The following is a 22,075-nucleotide window of genomic DNA, read 5'->3' on the forward strand; positions in this document are numbered from 1 at the left end:
TGCTTCTCCTAGTCTTGTTTCATTTTTACCGTTTCTATAGTCTCTGCTCTTGAAGTTGTTGTATTACCTTTGTCTCTCAGTTAAAGCTCTCTTCTCTCTTTTTCCACCACCTCTGTCCCGAGTCTCTCTTCTATTTTCTTATCAACATTGATTATCTTTGCTCTTTCGTTTCTCTTCTTTTTTTTCCCTCAGCCCTCCCAACACTGAAGTTATGTTTTGCTCTACTTTTTTTTTCTTTTTCATTCTAATCCATTGATTGGTTTATAGTTAAATTAGATTAATGAGACAAATGTATTATTAATTTATTGTTAAAAAGAAGATAATGAAATATTTGAATTACACGGACAAAAGAAAAACATAAGAATAGGAATAGAAAAATTCTAGTGTTTGAATTTTAAATTTTGTTTTTAAAAAAAAAATTTAAATTAGCTTTGAATTTGTTTTGTTATATTTTGAATGGTAGTTTTTATTTCTCTCTCTTTATTATACAATTTTCTCTTCTTCTTCAGTTTATTTTTATTGCTACTTTATTCATTTTCTTCGAGTGTGGAGACCCCTTTTTTATTCAGATCTAATAAAATTATCTCTCTTCAAGAAAAAAAAGACTATATTGTAGTAATTAATGGATATTAATATACTGCATAAATAACTAAAATAAGAAAATTGATAATAAACTACGAGTTTATTACTTTGGGAGTATGTAATATCTATCAAAATTATAAACATTCTAAAATTCAGTGCAATGCCCCCTCTCTCTCTCTTTCTTAAAAAAAACCTGTAAATCTCTCTTGAGGACTGTCGTCGCTGCCTCAGTCTAGGCCGTGATGACCCTTCTCTGTTCCTTTCCTTTAACTTTTTTTTTTCCTTCTATCTCTCTTCTGTCTCTCCTTCTCTATCATCTTTCATCCTTCTCTTTGTTTACTGACATAGACTCTCTTTTCTCTTAGCAAGTCAGACCTCCCATTATCGCCACTCTCTCGCCGTCCACATCTCCCTGCCGTCCATTATTTTCTTTCTTTCACCTATCTTTCTCCTCTTGGCTGTTTGTTTTCTGTTCTTGTTTCTTTTCTATTTTTTCTTTTGGAGATTTAGATTTGAGATTCAGATTTAGATCCATAATAATTTTTTTGTGGTTGGTCTCTTTTCTTTGTGGTATATTAATTTTTTATGGATATTTTGGACATGATATTGGAGATATGGGATGAAGATGTAACAAGAGAAATTTTTTCTTCATGGAAGTTATACTTCCGGATTCACAAAGTTTGCGGAACTATTCAAAAAAGAAGAGAAGATAATTTTTTCCGTGTTACAACACTTTTGTGTAGAATTAGAAACAAAAAAATTATGATTCTCTGTTTATGCATGTCATATAAGATTTTTTGTAATCGAATTTTGTGTCTTCTCTCAAATTATAGTTCAACATAAAAATGATTTCTTTCTTTTCTTAATAGCTTTTGGCTATTTTCTTAAATAAAAATTTTCTTCTAAAAAAAGAGGTTATAAATACTTTTTATTTAGGATAAAACGTAAATAAACTAATTAAAGTTTAAAATTACATAGATCTCTTATGTGAAAAAACGTTATGTGAATGTTTCTAATGAACATTTTTATATAAATCGATTTACATATATTTGTAGTAAATCGAATCACTCTTATTCGATTTACTAGAATTTCATGTAAATCGAATGTACTCAATTCGATTTAGTAATATAAATTAGTCTTTAGCTATTTATATTTATGGTAGAATGGTAATAAATCGAAGCATTCAGATTCAATTTACAGTGTATTACTAAGTAAATTGAATTGAACACATTCGATTTACTAAAATTAACAACATACATACATAAATGGAATTAGATCCATTCAATTTGTGTGAAATTCCAGTAAATCAAATTCGAGTGATTCGATTTACTATCAACATGTAAATCGATATTAGCTGTATCGATCTATATAAAAATATCCACAACATTTTTTTATTTAGGATTTACGTAATGAGTTTCAATTGTTTTATTTACGTTTTTTACCTTTTTATTTAGCTTAAAATTGACTAATTTATTAAAATATTAGCTAAAAGAATTAATTACCTAAAATTTTTCTTTTGATTTAAATTTATAAGAAATATGAATTCGTCTTTCGATTGAATTTTACAAAAAATTGTCTGCATCTAATATCTAATGCGTTTTGAAATTTTATTTCAGAAAAAAACGGAAAACTAAGCCAGGCTATTCATTTGTCATAGTTATTGTATTTCGTGCAAGAGTATTTAAGGGCATTTAAGTCCATGCAGTTGATTAAAGTGAATGGAAAATAGTTTAAAGGCGTGTAGCGTAGGCATAGGAGGCACGCAATAACAACGAGAGTGAGGCAAGTATCCTAACTCCCAAGAACCTGCAGAAAACCCCAAACCCCTGCTTACTTTCGTGCTACTCCGCCTCCCTTCGCCACGCTCCCTCCTCTGCGCGTGATGTTCCCCACCTTCCCCATCAGTTCTAAAACGTGAGCAACTCGTACAAGTTCCTCTCTCTTTCTCTCTCTCTGTTGTATTGAAGCTAACACAACTAACCAACGGAGAAGCAGAAGTAGCGCTTTGGATTGGTTTTCCTGTTCCTTTGGGAGCAAATTGCTCCCTCCATAAACCCTCGATACATTCCCATTTTTCCCAAGGTGCGCGTCCACTCCTCCAAGATTCTTCTTCACCTTTTCCAAAATTTTCTCTTTCCTTTTGTAAATTTTATTTATTTATTGCTTCTTTTTTTTTTTCCGGTTTTCTTTTTCCTTCCCTTCTTTCTTTTTTTTTTTTTGTCTTGTTTTGTTATTACGACGCAGATTCGTTCTTGTTTTGCTTTGCTACGTTTCATTCACACTTTGCTTTTGTCTGATTTGTGATTACGGTTCGTGATTTGTAAGAAATACATGTTTTTTCTTCGTTTATGTTTGCGTGTTGGAATCGTTTCTACTTTTGGAAAGGAGAAGAAAAATAGAAAAGCTGGCTTTAATTTAGCTCGTTGTTATTGCGCACGGCACAATGCATATGACAACAGCTGTTGAATCTTGATGTGCGATTTTAACGTGTTTTCCACTCTCCTCCTCAGCTTCATATTTGGCATTTACAATATATATTAATTAATTTATTAATAAATTATGTTTTTTCAATATCTATCTATTTATCTATCTACTTACTTTCTAAATTTACAATATATATTAATTAATTTATTAATAAATTATGTTTTTTCAATATCTATCTATTTATCTATCTACTTACTTTCTAAATTTGGTGTTCTAGGGGAAAAAAGATTGTTTTTTCTTTTTTCTTTTTGGTCGTCGTAATTGGGTGTTTGGAATGTTGTAGGGAGGTTTATATGCCATTCCTTTTATTTATTTATTTATTTGTGCATGAGGCATCGTGGTCTGTGATGAAATAATGGAGAAGAAAACATATATTTGTAGTCTTGTTTTTTTATTTCCCCACCCACTTTTAAGAATCTGTATTGGAGTCTCCTTTGCTGCTGGTTTATTCACGAGGCATGAGCTACATTCTTGTATTTGAGTTTATGAATACACATTGTTCCCACGAAATGTCATCGTTTTTTTTTTTTGGGAAGTAATATTAGTTGTGTACTACAATCAAAAGTTAAACTTCCTTATTGATGTTGCTTTTAGTTGCTTGTCCTTGATCTTTAAACAACTGTAATTTTAACTTGATCAAGGCAATGCTTAATTTACCTTTCTGGATAATTACCATTTCTTAACTTTTTTCGGTGTAATATTGTAGTTGAGGCTATACTTGCAAGTTTTCTTTTTCTATTATATAGACATAAGGTGTAGTGATAATGTGTACATGACGCTACTTTGATCATCCCACTAACAGAAGCAGCACCTTTATGATGTTATTTATCCCATTTTTCAGACAAGGGCAATTGAGTTGTATACTTGTAGTGTTCAGCACTTGCTAATGGACTTAGAAGAGAAATCCGTTTGTAAAGGTGTGGTTCTGAGCTTTCTCTTTTTATCTTCTCTTTCGAATGTTAGCATTACAAACATCTATTTTCCCTTTTTATGCTGTATATAATGCTGAGCCTTAGCTATAGTGATTTATTTTGCACAGTGTCATATGTTAATCTATTGAAAAGGTGGAGTATGGTATAGAATGCACTTGGTATTAGGCTTTAGAAAAGATACATGGTTCATTTTATAATTTACTTGCTGATGTAGAAGATATATTAGTAAATTTTCATATTCTAAAATCAACAAGACAGATTTCTAATTTATTCACACATTTAAGATTAGCTTATTTATACTCTTAAAAAAATCACCCCTTTTTATTATGTACATATTGAGGAGCAATTCTTTGAATTTCTGATATGGAATGTCAAGACGATGATTTCTTATTAAACCAGCAATAACATTGAATAATCACTTTCCATGTTTAGATGGTGCAAAATATACAATGTATCTTGTAGTTGAATATATATATATAGCAACTTAAGAAGGTGAAGTGTTGGAACACGCTTTCTTACTTGCATAAATGCCTATCTATATGAATAGGTTTCAATCATAGCAGCCACACATTGGACTTGGATGCCTTGGGTTGCTATGTTGTATGCGGCTATTTAGATGCTTCCTTATATGAAATGTTTCAAGATAATTTTTTCTTTTTCTTTTTTTTCCCTGTGGTAGGAATGATCTGGTGTCTCTAAGATACTCCCTGTAACCTTTCTTCTGTTTAGTACTTTGTGTGCTTGAATGATTTTGATATCTTTCTTGGAATTTATTTTGAAGATTGTTTTATCAATCTGATTCAGGATGGCTTGATACTTTATTCCTCCTTATTGTATCTTGTATTCTTTTTTTTTTCTTCTTTCTTATATTCCCCTTCCAGATTCCAGGTGTTGTCCTTAGCATGTTCATTTGTAGGTAGAATAGAACACCTATACCTGATTTATATTTCTGTTTGATCTGGCTGGTTCTGAAAATGATTGTGTCTGAATGGCTGATGTAGTTTGGTGTTGGCTTCTGCGCATGATTTCAATGTTGATGTCTGGGAATTTTGAAAGCTTTTAAATTTGAAGGGGCTTGATTTAACACCATTGCTATCACTGCAAAGAGGAATTTTTACAAAAAAAAATCGGTGTCCTCTAAGGAGCCAACGTTTATATGTTTTTCTTGTTCATTTCTTTGGTTCCACACATCAATTACATTGATTTCCTGTGTAATGCACATAGTTTTGACCATCCTACTCCATATTTTTATTGTCCTCTGTTTTCTGTATTATACACTATTGTGACTAGGTGCCCCTAATGATGGATTGGGGCTAAATTTTTCCATTCAATACTTTTGTAGTCTGTTATCTTTGTTAATTTTGTTCAGTTGTTGCTGTCTTTTTTAGTCTAGTTTTTATTGACTATATCATTTCAATTTTCCCTTTGTTTTCTCTGTTGGTTGGCCTTTCTATTCAGTTTCTGGTGTGCAAAGCCTCTCTTCCAGTGTGCAAAGTACTCCCGAAAAAAATGGCCATTCTGATGATGCTTCAAGAAGTTCAGAACTCCTTCAAGAGTTTGTGAAGGCTGGTCCGAAGAAGGAACTTCTTCCAACGTGCTTTGCTAAGGACCATAAGAAAGTTACTGCAAAAGGAAGGATGGCTGAAACTAAGTCAACTGGTAAGACAACTAAGAAACAAGATTCAAAAAAAGCTTCCAATGTTGGAAATCCGCCTTTCAGGAAGCAAAATCGGAAGGCTGAAAACCCCATGCGGATCTTTCCTAATCCAGACCAGACTTCTGAATCTGGACATACTAACTCTTGGATCTGCAAAAATGCTGCCTGTAGGGCTGTTCTATCTATAGATGACACATTTTGTAGACGGTGTTCTTGTTGTATTTGTCACCTTTTTGATGATAACAAAGATCCTAGTCTTTGGTTGGTATGCTTGTCTGAATCTACTCAAGGGGACTATTGTGGATTGTCTTGCCATATCGAGTGTGCTCTCAAACATGAAAAAGTAGGAGTCGTTGATCATGGGCAACTGATGCAACTAGATGGTGGCTATTGTTGTGCATCATGTGGCAAAGTTACTGGGATACTTGAGTAAGTGGATTTTCCTAACCTGGTGATCTATCGGGAATTTATGTCCCCCCTTGATATAGTTTGGTCTTGCCAATTTGGTGAATCGATTTATACTGTGTCTAGCAGGAAAAAAAAAGGCTTCTTGACTTCTATTTTGAATATAGAATTTAAAAGATTTGTGTATGTTTCCCGCCTCTTCTCTGCCCACCACACACTAACATTTCATGTTTGTCGCATGAAAGCATGGGAAACTCTTGCGGTTTTTACTTTCTTTAATTTGGATTTTAGAAGATGAATTCTAATAGGGTGTTTTTCAGCTCCTACAGTACAGTTGAAGCTATGTATTATCTATACCATTTGCAACTTTTATAACTGAATTTCCAACCTTATTTTGATAATATTGGTGGTTCATGGTTAAAAATGGCAGATGCTGGAAGAAACAGCTAACTATTGCAAAGGATGCTAGACGTGTAGATGCACTCTGTTACAGGATATATTTGAGCTACAGGCTCTTGGATGGGACTTTGAAATTTAAAGAATTGCATGAACTGGTACAAAAGGCGAAGGCTAAACTGGAGACAGAAGTTGGTCCAGTTAATGGGGTTTCTGCCAAGATGGCACGAGGCATTGTCAGCAGACTCCCTATAGCTGGTGATGTGCAGAAATTCTGCACTCTTGCTATTGAGAAAGCTGATAGATGGCTGGCTAGTGTTCCAAATGTGAATCCTGATTCCAGAGGTTTGATCTGGTGCTCTTAATTTGTTTAAAATAGCTTGTGCAAATTTCTTGCTGGTTTCTTCACATCACTTTTATTGTTTGATTCATGATGACATCTTTTTTTTAACATCACAGAGGGTTCACTTCCTGCTGCTTGCAAGTTTGTTTTTGAAGAGGTAACAGCTTCCTCTGTCAAAATCATTTTACTTGAAGTATCAAATGTGGCGGCTGAGAACAGTAAGGGATACAAGCTTTGGTATTACAAGAGTAGGGAAGAATCACACACCAAAGATCCTGTTTCTGTGATTCCTAGATCACAGAGGAGGGTTTTGATATCCAACCTTCAGCCTTGTACAGAATATACTTTTCGCATTGTATCATATACGGATTCAGGAGACCTGGGTCATTCTGAGGCTAAATGTTTCACGAAGAGCATCGAGATAATTCAAAATGTTCCTCCATCTGTTGCTATGGTACGAAAGAGAGAGAATTTTCAAATTGGGGCTTGTTCTTCTGGCTCGAAGATTGAGCCCAATCGCACTATGAAAGACTCTGGATTTAAGGTTCGAGACCTTGGAAAAATTTTGCATCTTGCTTGGGCTCAGGAACAAGGTTATCTTGAAGATTTTTGCTGTGCTGATATGAAAACGTGCTGTGGACAAAGTGAAATGGTCAAGCCTAAAACTCCAGAAGAGCAGTTGCCTTCAGTTCCACGAGGCCTTGATTTAAATGTTGTTTCAGTTCCAGATTTAAATGAAGAACTAACACCTCCTTTTGAGTCTTCCAGGGATGAAGATAATGGTTGCACTTTGATGCAGGCTGTTGAGGCAGATGATGATGCTGCCTCTCATGATCTTGAGAAGAATGGTTTAGCAAGATCCCATGGGAGTGGTGATTCCCAAACCTGGACCCATCGCCCAACAGGGGAAGTGCCAGCTGTCGACTCTCGCATAGACATGACTAGAAAAAGGATAGCAAGCACGAATGAAGAGATACATGATTGTGACAGTACTTTGATAAATGGTTCTCCTGTACGCATATCTGATGGTTCATCTTCCCTGGATGAGAATTTTGAGTATTGCGTGAAAGTAATTCGTTGGCTAGAATGTGAGGGTCACATAAAACAGGAATTTAGGTTGAAATTGCTAACATGGTTTAGTCTGAGGTCAACAGACCAAGAACGCAGGGTGGTTAACACCTTCGTTCAAACTCTCATTGATGATCCAAGCAGTTTGGCAGGGCAACTTGTTGACTCTTTTTATGACATTATATCCAACAAGAGGCCAAGAACTGGATTCTGTAATAAAGCTTTGGCATCAAACTAAGGGTGTGGAATCCTGTTGTACAAGTCTGCTATTCCCATGGATCTTACCTTAACCATTTTTATGTCACAATTACCCTCTGATTGTTTTCGCCTTCCTTGTACAGGCATTTTTTTTAGTCAATCACATTCCAAGTGATTCATTCTTATTGTAGACAAGTTCTATCTTGCATTAAAAGGATTTGCATTGAAAATGGTGGAAACTGTAATTCTTTTGTCCGCTGGTTCGGAGGATCTTTTGACGTGAAGTTTCAAGATGTAGCCATTTTGCGATTTCATGGACTACCGCCTTTTTTATGAATTTAATCAAGAAAGATATTATTTATTTATTTATTTTTAAAGTTAGAGGTGAAATTCGAATCCAAATTTTCTATGTGAAGACGGAGAAACTATGTCATTTGAGTTATAGTTCGTTGACGATATTGTTTATTTATTTAGTGTTGAACTTCTCATTACTTTTCATTTGAAGGACATATGTTTTTTTTTGTTTTTGTTTTTTGGTGACTAAGTACATATGTTATTCGATTTGATTTAATTAATAGCAGTCAACTTTTTCTTTTTAATCTTTAATTTATACCTAAGCAATCGTAATAGTATTCTGAAAAAAGTCTCGAGGAGTAAAGTTGGATTTATTTTAGCCGTTGAAAATTGAGAAACTGTTTGATACTCTGTCAAGCGTTGAGCTGTTTCAAGATTTTAGAATATTTGATTAGATTAAGNTTATATTAAAAGTGACTTATAAATAAATTATTTTGTATTTGATTTTTTAATTCTAAAAGTATTTATTTTAAAAGAAATGTGATAAAAAAAAACTTTTTATCATGAGAAAAGTCATTTTTTTAATTTTTTCATAAGTATTTAAATAGTTTTTTAGAAAGTTACAATTTGGTTTTGAAAATTGCACCAAACATTAATACTACTATTTTTCGGTTTAGTTTGATAAAGTTTTTACTTTTCAAAAATAGCATATAAAAGTTAATTTTTAAAAGATGGCTTTTTAAAAGTTGTAGCATTTATGTTTGGTAAATCAAATTAAAAATAGCTTTTAATAAACATAAGCAACAAGAACAACAATTGCGTTTGGTAAAATAGCTTTTAAAATAAAAAAATATTATAATAGACATAAATGTAAGCGTTAAATTTGAAAATTAGTTAAGGTTATATTAGACTTTTAAATTTTTAAAAGTACAAGCCAACTTTGAAAAGCTCTACCTTATGTGCTTTCAAAAGTACCCCGATCTTTTAAAAGCTGTAAGCACAAGCACGTATTTTTTTTTATTTACCAAACACAAAATGAGGAGCTTGCGCTTTTAAAAAGCACAAATACCTCTTTGAAAAGTTTTACCAAACCAAACCGAACATAAATCAAAAGCTCAAAAAAGTCATTTTTAAAAATTTCCAAACAGGCCCTGAATACTGTGCATTACCACGGATCATAAGTAAAATTATTTAGTAGATATAGATGGATTAATATAAATTTTATCTCAACTTTTTTTTGTCTAATATTAAAATTAATTAAATTATTTTAACAATTTATATGTAAAAATTTATATTCAAATAAAAATAAAAGTATTTTGTTAAAATTAATTATTATATGGTAAAATACATATTTATCAATAACTATAAAATATATCATAAATACATCATTTTATGCGTTTGATTTGATATATTAAAACAATTAATCTCTACATTTAAGTCATTTAACCAACTAAGTCCAATCAAGTAGCTTTAACCTAATTCACCTCCACGCGCCACTACCTCTAACAAATTTTTTACTTAACACACGAATATATATAACTGCCTTTTTTATGCGGATTTCGTTTTATTTTTCAAAATTTCTCTACGTTTTCTTCTATCTCTGCGTTTTTCTTCCTTCTTTATGTTCTCTTCGTTCAAGATCAATGTTCTTTTATCTGATTTGAAAATTTGGATCAAAGTTTTTGAAATCAAGCTGTTAAATCAACTTTGAATGGGTATTTCGTTTTTGAAGACAATGAATGATTTAAGTCCAGACTGTTAATTGAACTAGGAGAAATTGGATTATTGTTTTGAATCGAATCAAGTTGTAGTTCATTACTAGTTTATGATTCTGTAGTTAAATAATTTTGTTTTCGTTTGTAAAATTACTGTTCATAGTTGATGGTTTGAATTTGAATGTAATGTACGAGTTATGAATCTGAATTATTATTTTGATGAATCTGTTTCGTTCTTAGTTTTGGTGTATTTGAAATTATAAATTGATGTATTTTGAAAATGCTTTCAGTATATTTTTTAAGTTCAGATTGTCAATTGAATTAGAGCGAATTGTATTATTATTTTGAATCGAATCAAGTGGCTGAGGTGTGCGTGGTTTGAATCTAGTTAATGTAGTTCATTAATAGTTTATGATTCTGTAGTTGAATAATTTTGTTTTTGTTTGTGAAAATTAATGTTCATGGTTGATGGTTAGAATTTGAATGTAATGTACGAGTTTTGAATCTAAATTATTATTTTGATGAATTTTTCAGTTTTCAGTGTATTTTGAATTATAAATTGGCTTATTTTGAAAATACTTTCGATGTATTTTCAATTTCTGTGGGATATTGATGAGCAACTTGTACCAAAAGTTGGGATGACTTTTAAACATGTTTGAAAAAGTTGGAAAATTCTACAAAGATTATTCTAAAGCTTATTTAAATATAGAATGCACGAAATTACTTAATGATAACTCAAAACTCATTCTCCTCCTTTTTTTTTTTCTTTATTATCATCATCATCTTCTTCTTCTTTTCTTGTTCATCTTCTTCTTCTTATTTTATATTCTCATTATTCTTCTATTTTATTCTTTTAACAAGAATAAAAACGAGAAAAAAATTAAACAAAGAAGAAGAAGAAACACATAATGCTACAAAATCAGTTAGAAGAAGAGGAACTTACATTCATTCAACTAAATAAAATTGTAATACACATGTTCATTCAAATGTAATATGAGAAGCGATGCTCCTAAAAGAAGAAATAAGAGCAATAGAAAAAGAGAAAGAAAGAAAAAAGAAGAAAAAATGTAGTATTAAAAAAGATATTTTTGTGTTTTTGTGGCAAAATTTCGATGTAAAAACTAAGAAATATATGTTATTGTTAAAAAATTTCAGTGTTATTTGTTGTGATAGATTCTGGATAATTTGGTATTATTCCTTCTTATTTCATTTTCTCATAATTTTTCTTATTTTACTCTCTTGAGAGAAATAAAACCAAGAAGAAGAGAAGAAAAAATAAAAAAAGAATAAGTGACTGTAATAATACAAAAAAGAGGAGGAGAAGAAGAAATAAAAGTAAAACGCAGCAACGTAACAGCAGCACCAATAGAAAAAAGAGGAGGAGGTGCACGAAGATGAGAACCGTTTTTCATATTTTTTGAGCGTGGCACGCAAAACGTCTGTGAAGCGGGTGTTTTGTTTGCGTTAGTGAAGCGCGTGTGTACACGCTGTGTAATGAAAGTGGTTTTGTTGGACTTGAGCCAATTTGGTTGGACTTGGTTGCCAAAAAAACTTGAATGTGTAGCGAGATTGATATTAAAATGAAAACATGAACAATGAGAGCGAGAGAGAGTGTGGGTGGGAAACATAGGAAAGGGTAGGTCTAAGGAACATGGCAAAGATCCTAGGGTTTGGGATAGAGAAGAGTATCGGTGGTTAGAACATGAGTCTTTCTCCATTTTTGTGAATAATCTTCCTGAAGACATTTTGAAGAGAGAGTTATTCCAGTTGTTCAACTGGACTGGGCGCATCGACAATATATATCTTTCCCGAAAGCAAAAAAATGGTGATTTAGATATTTTTGCTTTCATATGGTATACGACGAAAGAAGGAGCCTTGAAAGCCATAGCAGAGATGAATAGAATGAGGCTGAGAGGTAAGGTCATCTTTGTGGGAAAGGCTAGGTATCGAAGAGTGTCGAAAACAACGGACATGAATAAGAAACGGAGAGGAGATGACATGCAGGACCCAAATTTTTGTCAACCATATCGATAAGTTGGCAACGATGATTCTTTGTCAATTGGACGAGAATTACGGACGAAGGAAATAGTAAAAAACTGCATAGAGATGAAGGGAGAAAGGAGGTGGAAGTAGCAATGGCGAAAGAAAATCTGGAATGGTTGCAGAGAAGTGTCGTAGGGGCTACGACGAAGCTGAAAGAGCTTGAAGATTGATGGTTTAGAAGTTATAGTAAACTCTCGTTGAAAGTATAGTTACTAAACCAAGCAATCAACATTTCTTACAAAAGTTTTGGTTGTCACAAGTAACAAACCCCTTTAAATTTGATAACCGAGTATTTAAACCTCGGGTCGTATTCTCAAGGAACTACAGGGAAGTATGTTCTTATTATTGGCTATGAAGATTGTAAATTGGGGTTTTTAAGATGAGGAACAAGTAATTTAAATTGCAATTGAAATAAGTAAAAGACTGTAAAGTAAATAAATAACTGTAAAATAAATTTTTAGCAAGGTATGAGAAATTAGAAGTCCTATCATAGTTATCCTTATCAATGATGATGAAGATTGAATCTTAATTCCACTCAGTTAACCTTTACTTAAAGTAAAGAAAAGTCAAGTGACTAATTAGTTTGATCTTCAAATCCTAGTTAATCCCTAAGAAAAGATTGAGATTATTGAAGTTCAATTCAATTAGCAAAGATAACAATTATCAATCATGTTGAGTTTGATAACTCCTGAGTTACTGATTTCTTAACCAAGACCAAAAGGGAAAAGTAAATCTACTAGAATAAAAATGTCTTCAGATTGGAAGCAACAGTAACATGAATAAAAGAAAGCAATAATAAACTGAAATACCTCAAATAACATTAATTCAAAGAAACCAAATCTAACATGGAAGTTCATAAATTAAATTAGAAAAATAAATAAAAGGAACATTGAACCTGTGATCGCAAAAGATGAAATAATCATAAAGTGAAAAGAATCCTAATTCTAAATCCTAAGAGAGAGGAGATAACCTCTCTCTCTAAAACTACATCTAATCCTAAAATTGTGAATATGAAAGCTTGATCATGTATGGATGCATTCCCCCACTTTATAGCCTCCAATCTGTGTTTTCTGGGCCGCAAACTGGGTCGAAAACAGCCCAGAAATAGCTGGAGAAGAAATATGCCACGCTGGTTTTTTGCCACTACGACGTATCTGCGTGGAGCACGCGTTCGCGTCACCTAGAGTCAGGACAACTATAGCATATTATATATCAAATCGAAGCCCCGGACGTTAGCTTTCCAACGCAACTAGAAACGCGTCATTTGGACTTTTGTAGCTAAAGTTATAGCCGTTTGAGTGCGAAGAGGTCAGGCTGGACAGCATAGCAATTTCTCCAACTTCTTGTATTCCTTCCACTTTTGCATGCTTTCTTTCCATCCTCTGAACCATTCCTGCCATGTAATCTCTGAAATCACTTAACACACATATCAAGGCATCTAATGGAAATAAGAGAGGATTAAACATAGGAAACTTAAGGCCAAAGAAGCATGTTTTCAATCAAAGCACATAATTAGGAAGGCAAATGTAAAACCATGCAAATAGTATGAATAAGTGGGTAAAGATTGATAAAATTCACTCAATTGAGCACAAGATAAACCATAAAATAGTGGTTTATCAGAAGCCTATTGATTTCATCTCCTTGAAGGAAACGATTGCAAAGAACTATCCTTCCATTGTCTAGATTCGGGAGATGGGAAAGTATAAATCTCTCTTGACCTTTGATAGTGTTCTGCATGCTGACGACACTTATACTTTTCAGTTGAATTATCTATTACAAGTGTTTCACAAGGTATGGAGGTAGGAGGAGTCGCAGCGGTGTGAAACTCGAGAGTGTGACTCCAATGTGTTGGGGTTCCGTTGCATGCATGGTCAGTGGATACATTCAATATGTTAGGAGGTCAATGGGGAGAAGTAGTTGGGTGTACAAAAGACACAGAATTATGCAATTCGTTCACTGCAGGTTATGTGTTGATTGATACGAGTATAATGGACGTGATTCAGGAGTGGATCCAGGTCACGGTTGGCTCTGGTGGGTTTGATGTTTTAGTGAAGGAGGTTGGACAGGAGGCGTGTGAAGTTCAATGTAGAGGAAAATCTGCTGATAATGGACTTATCACCCGTGAGCTCTTGAATAACGAGACAACAAATATGAGTCCAGGTAGGGATAAACAGCAGAGGAGGCGAACGGAACCGTCAAAGGAGAAAGATCATGATGAAGGATTGTTAATGGTGGTGACAAGGGGAGAGGAAGATGATAAGGGTAGATTAGTAATTCTAAATATTATTTTGAATGAATGGAATAGAGGTAGTACCGATCATCAGAGCGGAAGGATCGTAACATATCAAGCATTTAGTGGCGTTGATCAAGGAATGGCTGATTATGGGGGTGGCAACGGTTTGAGTTATGATGAGGACTCTGATAAAACTGTTACATGTGACTATAATACATTGGGTAATGGGCTGCAAATGGGGTCAAAAAAGGAGAAACAAAAAAAAGGTTGTCTCAATAATGGTTGGGCCAAGAACAAAAATAAGAACATGGAAGGAGACTCTAATTGTTTAGGCCTAACATCAATAGCTAATGAGGGACCCGATCTTGGATTTTTGGATGGAAGGGTTGGCACGAAAAGTGGCAGCAGGCCTCTCACTACGGCCCGTGGAAGGGAAGCTCCCTATGTTGATTGCGCAGATTTCCTTGATGGGATTAGTGACATCCGCGTCAATGGTGGCCACAGAGGTAGCTGACGGCCAGCAGAGCGGGGGGGCCGAGTGGTTTGCGATGGGGATGACCGTTACCGACGCGGCGGAAATGATGTCAATGATGGTGGGCCTGGGTTCGCCAGCAAGACAGCCACTCTGTCAGCTGCGATCATGCCAGGAGAGCAAGTTGGGGCGGGACCGAGGGTGGTGGCAGCCAACGAAAGGGGAGGTGCTCTTGATGCTTTGAAGGAGGGTGATGTGAACGCGGTTGGTGGCCACTCTCGGGAGATTGATGCGAGCACAAGGGCTGGTGAATCAGAGGATAACCATGTTGAACAGAGACTTGGTGGAGGTCACTTTCTTGATCAAGATGAAGGGATGGTTGATCTCGAACATGATGGGAAAGGCTTTGGAGAGGCTGCTGTTGGACAGGTAGAAATTGAAAAAGATGAGGGAGATAGTGACACCCAGGGCTCAAAGTTGGAGGAACAAATGCTAGAAAACAAAATGACCTGGGAGTTGGCGGTGGAGTCAGGTGCTGTGTTTTATAACAAGGAGGATGACATCATGGCAATTCTTCAAGCATAGAATGAGAAGATAGCTCAGAAAAGAAAGGTGGCAAAACAGAAGGCAAAGATGAGGCGGTGCAGACCCAAAAATAAAAAACAAGTGTGTCAAAATAGTTTTAAATAATTTTTAGTGCATGAAATGTTAGGGGTTGCGGGGTGATGGGAAGATAAGAATGGTGAAGGACCTAAAGAATAAACATAGTTTAAACTTGTTAGGATTGATTGAGACTAAAAGGCGAGTAGTGACGAGGTTTGACGTTGCAAGAATATGGGAGAATGATGGTGTGGGGTGGGAATTTGTAGGCTCTGATGGTGCATCCGGGGGTCTGTTGATCATATGAGATGAAATGATGTTTAAATTGAATAATTGCTATAAGGGCGAAAGATGGTTGTGTATTGAAGGGGTATTATTAAAGAATAGTTTCAACTGTGCTTTTTTCTTGGTCTATGGTGCGCATGGTAGAGAAGAGAAGAGTCATGTTTGGGAGGAGTCGAGTTACATAGCTGGGTTATGTCAGGTTCCTTGTTGTTTCATGGGGGACTTTAATGAGATAGTACATGTGGAGGAACGAAAAGGTACTGATCGTTTACCTCTGTCTGCTGAGGAATTCAAGACTTGGATACAAGATATGCACTTAGTGGATTTACCGCTCACCGATCGGAAGTTTATTTGGTTTCGGGGCCGTTCATACAGTCGTATTGATAGAGCTTTGGTTAGTGTGGAGTGGTAAGAAGAGTTTCCAGAAACTCGGTTAAGAGGTGGACCAAGGGGTTTGTTAGATCACTGCACTGTAATAGTGGAAGATAAAATGTTAAGAAGAGGTCCGAAGTTGTTCCGGAGCTTAGATTCATGGTTTACACATGAAGGGTTTCTTAGAATGGTTAAGGAGGAATGGAGAGGTTTAGGGGAGATACAGTTCACAGATAAGTTGAAGGCTTTGATGGTTCCTTTAGGGAGATGGCATAAGGCCAACTTTAGTGAGATGAACAAGAAGATTTTGAAGTTTGAGGAATAGATTAAGGGGATTGATGATATGGTAGGTAGTGGAGTGTATGATGGAACCATAGAGGCAAGAAAAAAGGCGTTAGTCACTTGCTGTAAGAGATGGTATGTGAGAAAAGAAGTTCACTGAAAACAGATGTCGCGGTCTCGACAAGTAGGGGATATGGACAAAAACACCAGATACTTTCACAATATAGCTTCAGTAAGAATAAGAAATAACAGGATTGATACACTGGTATTTAATGGCAAACTGGTAAGGAATCAAGCTAGAATTAAAATAGCTATTATAGAGTTCTATAAAGAGCTGTATCATCAGGAAGATTCTCCTTTGGTGGGGTTTAAAGATGGTTTGGTGGGGAGATTAGATAAGGATGAATCTGTGAATTTGGAGGCGTTGCCCTCGGCTGAGGAGATCAGAGAGGCAGTATGGGATTGTGAGTCATCTAAGACGCCAGGTTGTGATGAGTACAACATGAATTTCATTAAGAGGTGCTGGGATGAGATTGGGTCTGAGTTCACGGCAGTGGTGATGGGGTTCTTTCAGACGTCCAGGTTACCGACAAACTCCAATATCACTTGGGTGGCTTTGGCACCTAAGTTCATTGGTGCGAAGGAGATTAAAGACCTGAGGCCAATTAGTATGGTTGGGTGTGTGTATAAGGTTTTTCGAAGGTGCTAGTTAGGAGGATGAGATCAGTGATGCCAGGGCTAGTGGGGGAGACTCAGAGTACATTTGTAAAGGGAAGAAAAATACATGATGGAGCTCTCATTGCATGTGAAACTGTTCACTGGCTTAAACTGAGGAAAAAGGAGGCAGCAATAGTCAAGCTGGATTTTCAGAAAGCATATGATAGAGTCAAGTGGAGTTTTGTTGACATTGTGTTGCAAAAGATGGGGTTTGGACGTAGGTGGAGGGCATGGATTATGGAGTGTGTGACCACAACATCTATGTCGGTATTGATAAATGGGTCGCCATCTAGGCCGTTCAAAATGGAAAGGGGTTTGAGATAAGGTGACCCGCTTTCTCCTTTCTTGTTTGTGCTGGTTGTAAATGTTCTGCATAGAATGGTTGGAGAGGCAATCAGAAACGGGCGTATTTCACCATTGGTGGTTGGGAGAGATAGTATCGAGTTATCACATCTTCAGTTTGTTGATGACACTATTCTGTTTTACTCGCCAGAAGAGGAGACTATGAAGAATTACAAGCGGCTCCTGCGTTGCTTTGAGTTGATGTCAGGGTTAAGTATTAATTTTGATAAGTCCAGCTTGATACCAATCAATTGTGAAGCATAATGGGTCCAACGCATGTGTAGTTTGCTGGGTTGTAAGGAAGGTACCCTTCCAGTTAAATACCTTGGAATTTCATTAGGAGCAAATCCGAGGTTAGTCAAGACCTGGAAGCCTATTATAGACAAAGTGGAGGAGAAACTCAACCTTTGGAAAGCTAAATTGTTAAATAAAGCTGAGAAGTTGGTGCTTATTAAATCAGTTTTAAATAGCTTGCCAGTGTATTATTTGAGTTTATATAAGATGCCGAAGGCTGTTACTGAGAAGTTGATTTTATTGCAGAGAAGATTCCTATGGAGCAAGGAGGATGGTAGGAATGGTATAGCATTAGTGAAATGGGAAGTGGTGCAGGCTCCTAAGAAGTTAGGTGGGTTGGGAGTTGGAGATGTTATGGTTCGTAACGCTGTTCTTTTATTCAAGTGGTGGTGACGGTTTGCAAAGGAAGAGTGCCCGTTGTCGAAGAAGGTGGTCTGCTCTTGTAATAATCTGAATCTGAATAAGCTACTGTCCACTCAAGTCCTACCAACTAGAGGAGGTCCATGGAAAGACATATGCCAGGTACAAATCAAGGAGCAACATATTCGGGAAAAGATGATTACAGGCTTGTCCATGGAGGTTGGTGATGGGAGACGGACACGGTTTTGGGAGGATGTCTGGTTACTTTGTGGATCTTTGAAAGATCGGCTCCCTAGGTTGTTCTCTGTTTCAAACCAATGTGGATCGATTATAGGGGATTGTGAGTTTTGGGATGGGTTAGAGTGGATTTGAAACTTCCAATGGAGGCGAGAGCTTTTTCAGTGGGAGTTGGATCTTCTAGGTCAGTTACATGAGGCTTTGAGACCTGTGAAGCTAGTAAATAACAGAGAGGATAGAGTTGGATGGAAATATGATAGGCAAGGTATTTTTCGACTAACTCATTTGTACAGGTATTGCAGGAGGAAATGCTTCCAGAGGATATATCTAGTTACAATTTCACTAAGACCATCTGAAAAGGTTTAGTCCCGCCAAGAGTGGAGCTGTTTGCTTAGTTTGTCTTGGTAGGCAGGGTGAATACAAAGGAAATGCTGAGCCGGTTCGGGATTATTAGTCAGGAAGATAATGGTTACGTCTTATGTAACAAAGATGTTGAATGGGTCCAACACTTGTTTCTTGGCTGAGTTTGCTTGGCAGGTGTGGAGTGCGTGGATTTCTGTGTTTGGCCGACAGTGATCTTTTCCGGGTTCGATGAAGGAACATTTTCTTAGCTGGATAGAAGAGCCGTGTAGAAAAGAGGATCGAAAGCTGTGGTTGATGTACTTCTATGTGATCATTTGGAACATCTGGCTGGAAAGGAATAGAAGATTATTTCAGAGTAAAAACAAAGGTGTAGACGAAATTATCAACATGTCCTTGCTTAGCTGCAACGAGTGGAGAGGTGTGAATTCTTTTTATTGTTGATAACTATACCAAAAATGACTTAAAAATTTCTTATGTTGCTGTGTTATTTTTTTGCTGTCTATTGGTTTGTTGTCTAATTCTATTTGCTCTATTTTAGTGTGTTGAGCTCTTTTACTTAAAAAAATAAAAATAAAAATATGAGATTAAAAAAATATAAAAATAGAGAGAAATAAAAAGAAAAAAGAAGCTAACATTTATAAATTAAAATGAGAAAAAAAGTAAACATAAAAAATAATTTATATAATTTTTATAAACTTTTATACATGTGTATGATAAATGGAAAAGAATAACCCTGCATTTTTCGTTCGCAGCTTAATATAATACCATTGATCATTATTGGTTTAATTTTAATAGTTAATTCACCAATAACTATTAAAAAAACATAATAGTCTTAAATAATGAGATGAGAATTACTCATTTACTTGTTGGTTTCAAAATAATTATTATTTTTATTTTTTGATTTATTAAAAAATAAATACATTAAGATATGTAACATGTATATTTTTTGGATAAGGACATATAATTATTATATGTATCATAAAGAAGAGTTCTAATCAAAACCATCGTATATATAAAGGAGTAAATTATCTTTTCTAACCATAAAAGTTAAAAATGCTGACATATTTATTTATAGAAGACCGAAATTATTATTTGTATCTATAAAAAAAAAGATTTTTGCAAGTAAAATTATCCAAATTCTAAAAAATTAAATAAAATTCTTAAACTACCATTTTCTTCACCACTACTATCGTCGTCTCTCCCCCCCTCTCTTAATGTTATCAGCTACTCCAATTCCAAATTTTACCACCATCCTCCTCCCCAACTACTACCATCACTGCTGCCATTACCATTACCATCACCACCACTGGCATCACCATCCTTCCTCCTCCTCCACCTTTTGGACTCCGATCTCAACCGCAAACTCTGCTTCTCGCTTCAACCTCTTCTTCTGTCTCACCACGCCAAATACAGAAGCGATAACTTGAAAAAAAAAAGATCAAAACAAATTCTAATTACAGTCACATACGTAATTCAATGCACAATCGAATTCGAAACGCATAGAACCAACCAACCAACCAATCTAGCTCCCTTCCTTTCAAACTCTATCGATTTGATTCTCGCAATGACGTCTTCTGATTCCAATTTTCTAGAAGACTTCGGCTAGACGGTAGACCTCATGCGCCGAATTAGGGAGGTGTTTGTGAACTACCCCGAGGGAACCACCGTCCTCAAGGAGCTAATCCAGAACGCTGACGATGCTGGCGCCACTACCGTCTCCCTTTGCCTTGACTATTGCTCCCACCGCCGCGACTCACTTCTCTCCGACACCCTCGCCTCGTGGCAGGGCCTCGCCCTCCTCGCTTATAACGATGCCGTTTTCACCGAGGAGGATTTCGTCAGCATCTCCAAGATTGGAGGCAGCAGCAAGCATGGCTAGGCCTGGAAGACCGGCCACTTCGGGTATACTAACTTCGCCTCTCTTCTCTTTTGTTTTGTTTTGATTCCTTGAGCTGAATTTGTTTGTCTTTAGTGATTTTTCTCAGGGTGTTTATCTTCCAAAAATTTCGGCGGCAAATCCCGGGAAGCGGAAGAGGTTAGGGTGACGGTTGAGGAGAAGAGCGAGGCAGTGGTACTAAGCGGCGATGTGGTCGATGTTGGAATTGGGTTGCTGAGAACATTGAGAGAGAGGGAGGAGACGATGGTAGTTGTGGTGGAGAGAAAGGCGGTTTAGAAATTTTATTTAATTTTTTAAAATTTAGATAATTTTACTTGCAAAAGTCATTTTTATGGGTACAAATAGTAATTTCCGTCTTTTATAAATAAATATGTCGGCGTTTTGAACTTTTATGGTTAGAAATGGTAGTTTACTCTATAAAAAAGAGTTCTAATTTGAGCACTAACTAAACATATTTTTCCAATATAAAGTGAAACAAATTCTAAACCTATATTTCTACTGCAAAAGCCCAAGATCAGTAACTATAGATTATTTATAGTTTAATTTTTTTAATAAATAAATGTTCAAGTTCCTGTCTCCGTTGCATATGCAACGTTGGCTTCTCGCTTCTGTAAACGAACAAATAATATAGGATAGCAAATCTTACAAACGCAACTTGTTATATTTTCAATAGAAAATACTTTGTACAGAGTGTTTCGATGTGACACTTTTCTCAATGTTTGAAGAGTCATTGGATATATCTTAGGGTGGTTGAAATAGTTCTAGCGGCAAATCAGGAATTGAGACATTGAATGAATTTGAGATACAAACAAAAAGTTACTTTCTGAGAAGAAAAATTGCACATTTTGGTTGAAATAGTTGCCACTCATTGTTTGGTTAAAGTATGTTCTGCTCTAATTTTGCGGATTTTTATGAAAATGCACCTAAATAAATGAGAAATAATTAATCATTTCTAAATAAAGAAAGAATGAAGTATTTTTTATTTTTCAAAAGTATTAAGATAAGATTTGTTATTTATAGATCAAGCTCGGTGTTGTCACTTTCTTCTGCCTTTTGAGCTAAAACATACGGTCAATGTGTACACCAAATAATGTAATTTGATCCTCCCATATCGTTCGACCATTGGATACGTTCATGGAGAATTCCTTAGACATATTACATATATGATATTTTTTGCACACCGAACGACACGAGATCATATCAATCTTATTAAGATAAATTCTAAAACTAAATTTTTATATTTTCGATCGAATTTTAAATTAGACACTTTAATTCTTAACAAATTGATATTATTTTATAAGTTTTTGAAACAAATTAATCCCTATATATGGAGATTAAAGATGCATTTTAGTAAGTCACCAAAAAAAAAAGATGCATTTTAGTTTGTGTTTTTATTTTTATTAAAAATTTTGTAAAAAAAAAACAGAAGGTAAAAATAAAAAAAATACTATTTTCATTATTTTTTTTTTAATTTTTTTTCACAAAATATTAAAAACAATATTTC

The 22,075-nt window shown here is 35.2% G+C and overlaps 1 protein-coding gene and 1 long non-coding RNA gene across 6 annotated transcripts in view; both read left to right on the forward strand.

The window, feature by feature from the left end:
* On the forward strand, positions 2,313-8,430 carry LOC107630314 (VIN3-like protein 1). Of its 5 annotated transcripts, none has more exons than XM_016333408.2 (5): positions 2,313-2,664; positions 3,908-3,983; positions 5,457-6,084; positions 6,491-6,801; positions 6,916-8,430. In XM_016333408.2, exons 2-5 carry the CDS (start codon positions 3,953-3,955, stop codon positions 8,103-8,105), a joined length of 2,160 nt encoding a protein of 719 aa, XP_016188894.1. In that variant the 5' UTR covers positions 2,313-2,664; positions 3,908-3,952; the 3' UTR covers positions 8,106-8,430. The 5 variants fall into 5 exon arrangements, with proteins under 5 accessions (XP_016188894.1, XP_020974418.1, XP_020974417.1 ...); XM_021118758.1 differs by lacking the exon at positions 2,313-2,664 and adding an exon at positions 2,763-3,056; XM_021118757.1 differs by lacking the exon at positions 2,313-2,664 and adding an exon at positions 3,256-3,522.
* LOC110270116 overlaps positions 14,179-22,075 on the forward strand; it is a 23,982-nt gene continuing 16,085 nt past the window's right edge. The window contains exons 1-2 of the long non-coding RNA XR_002359238.1: positions 14,179-14,190; positions 15,893-15,896. This is a non-coding gene — a long non-coding RNA (uncharacterized LOC110270116). The remainder of the gene's footprint in view (positions 14,191-15,892; positions 15,897-22,075) is intronic.

Source organism: Arachis ipaensis, chromosome B03, assembly GCF_000816755.2.
Source record: "Arachis ipaensis cultivar K30076 chromosome B03, Araip1.1, whole genome shotgun sequence".
NCBI classification, from domain to species: Eukaryota; Viridiplantae; Streptophyta; class Magnoliopsida; order Fabales; family Fabaceae; genus Arachis; species Arachis ipaensis.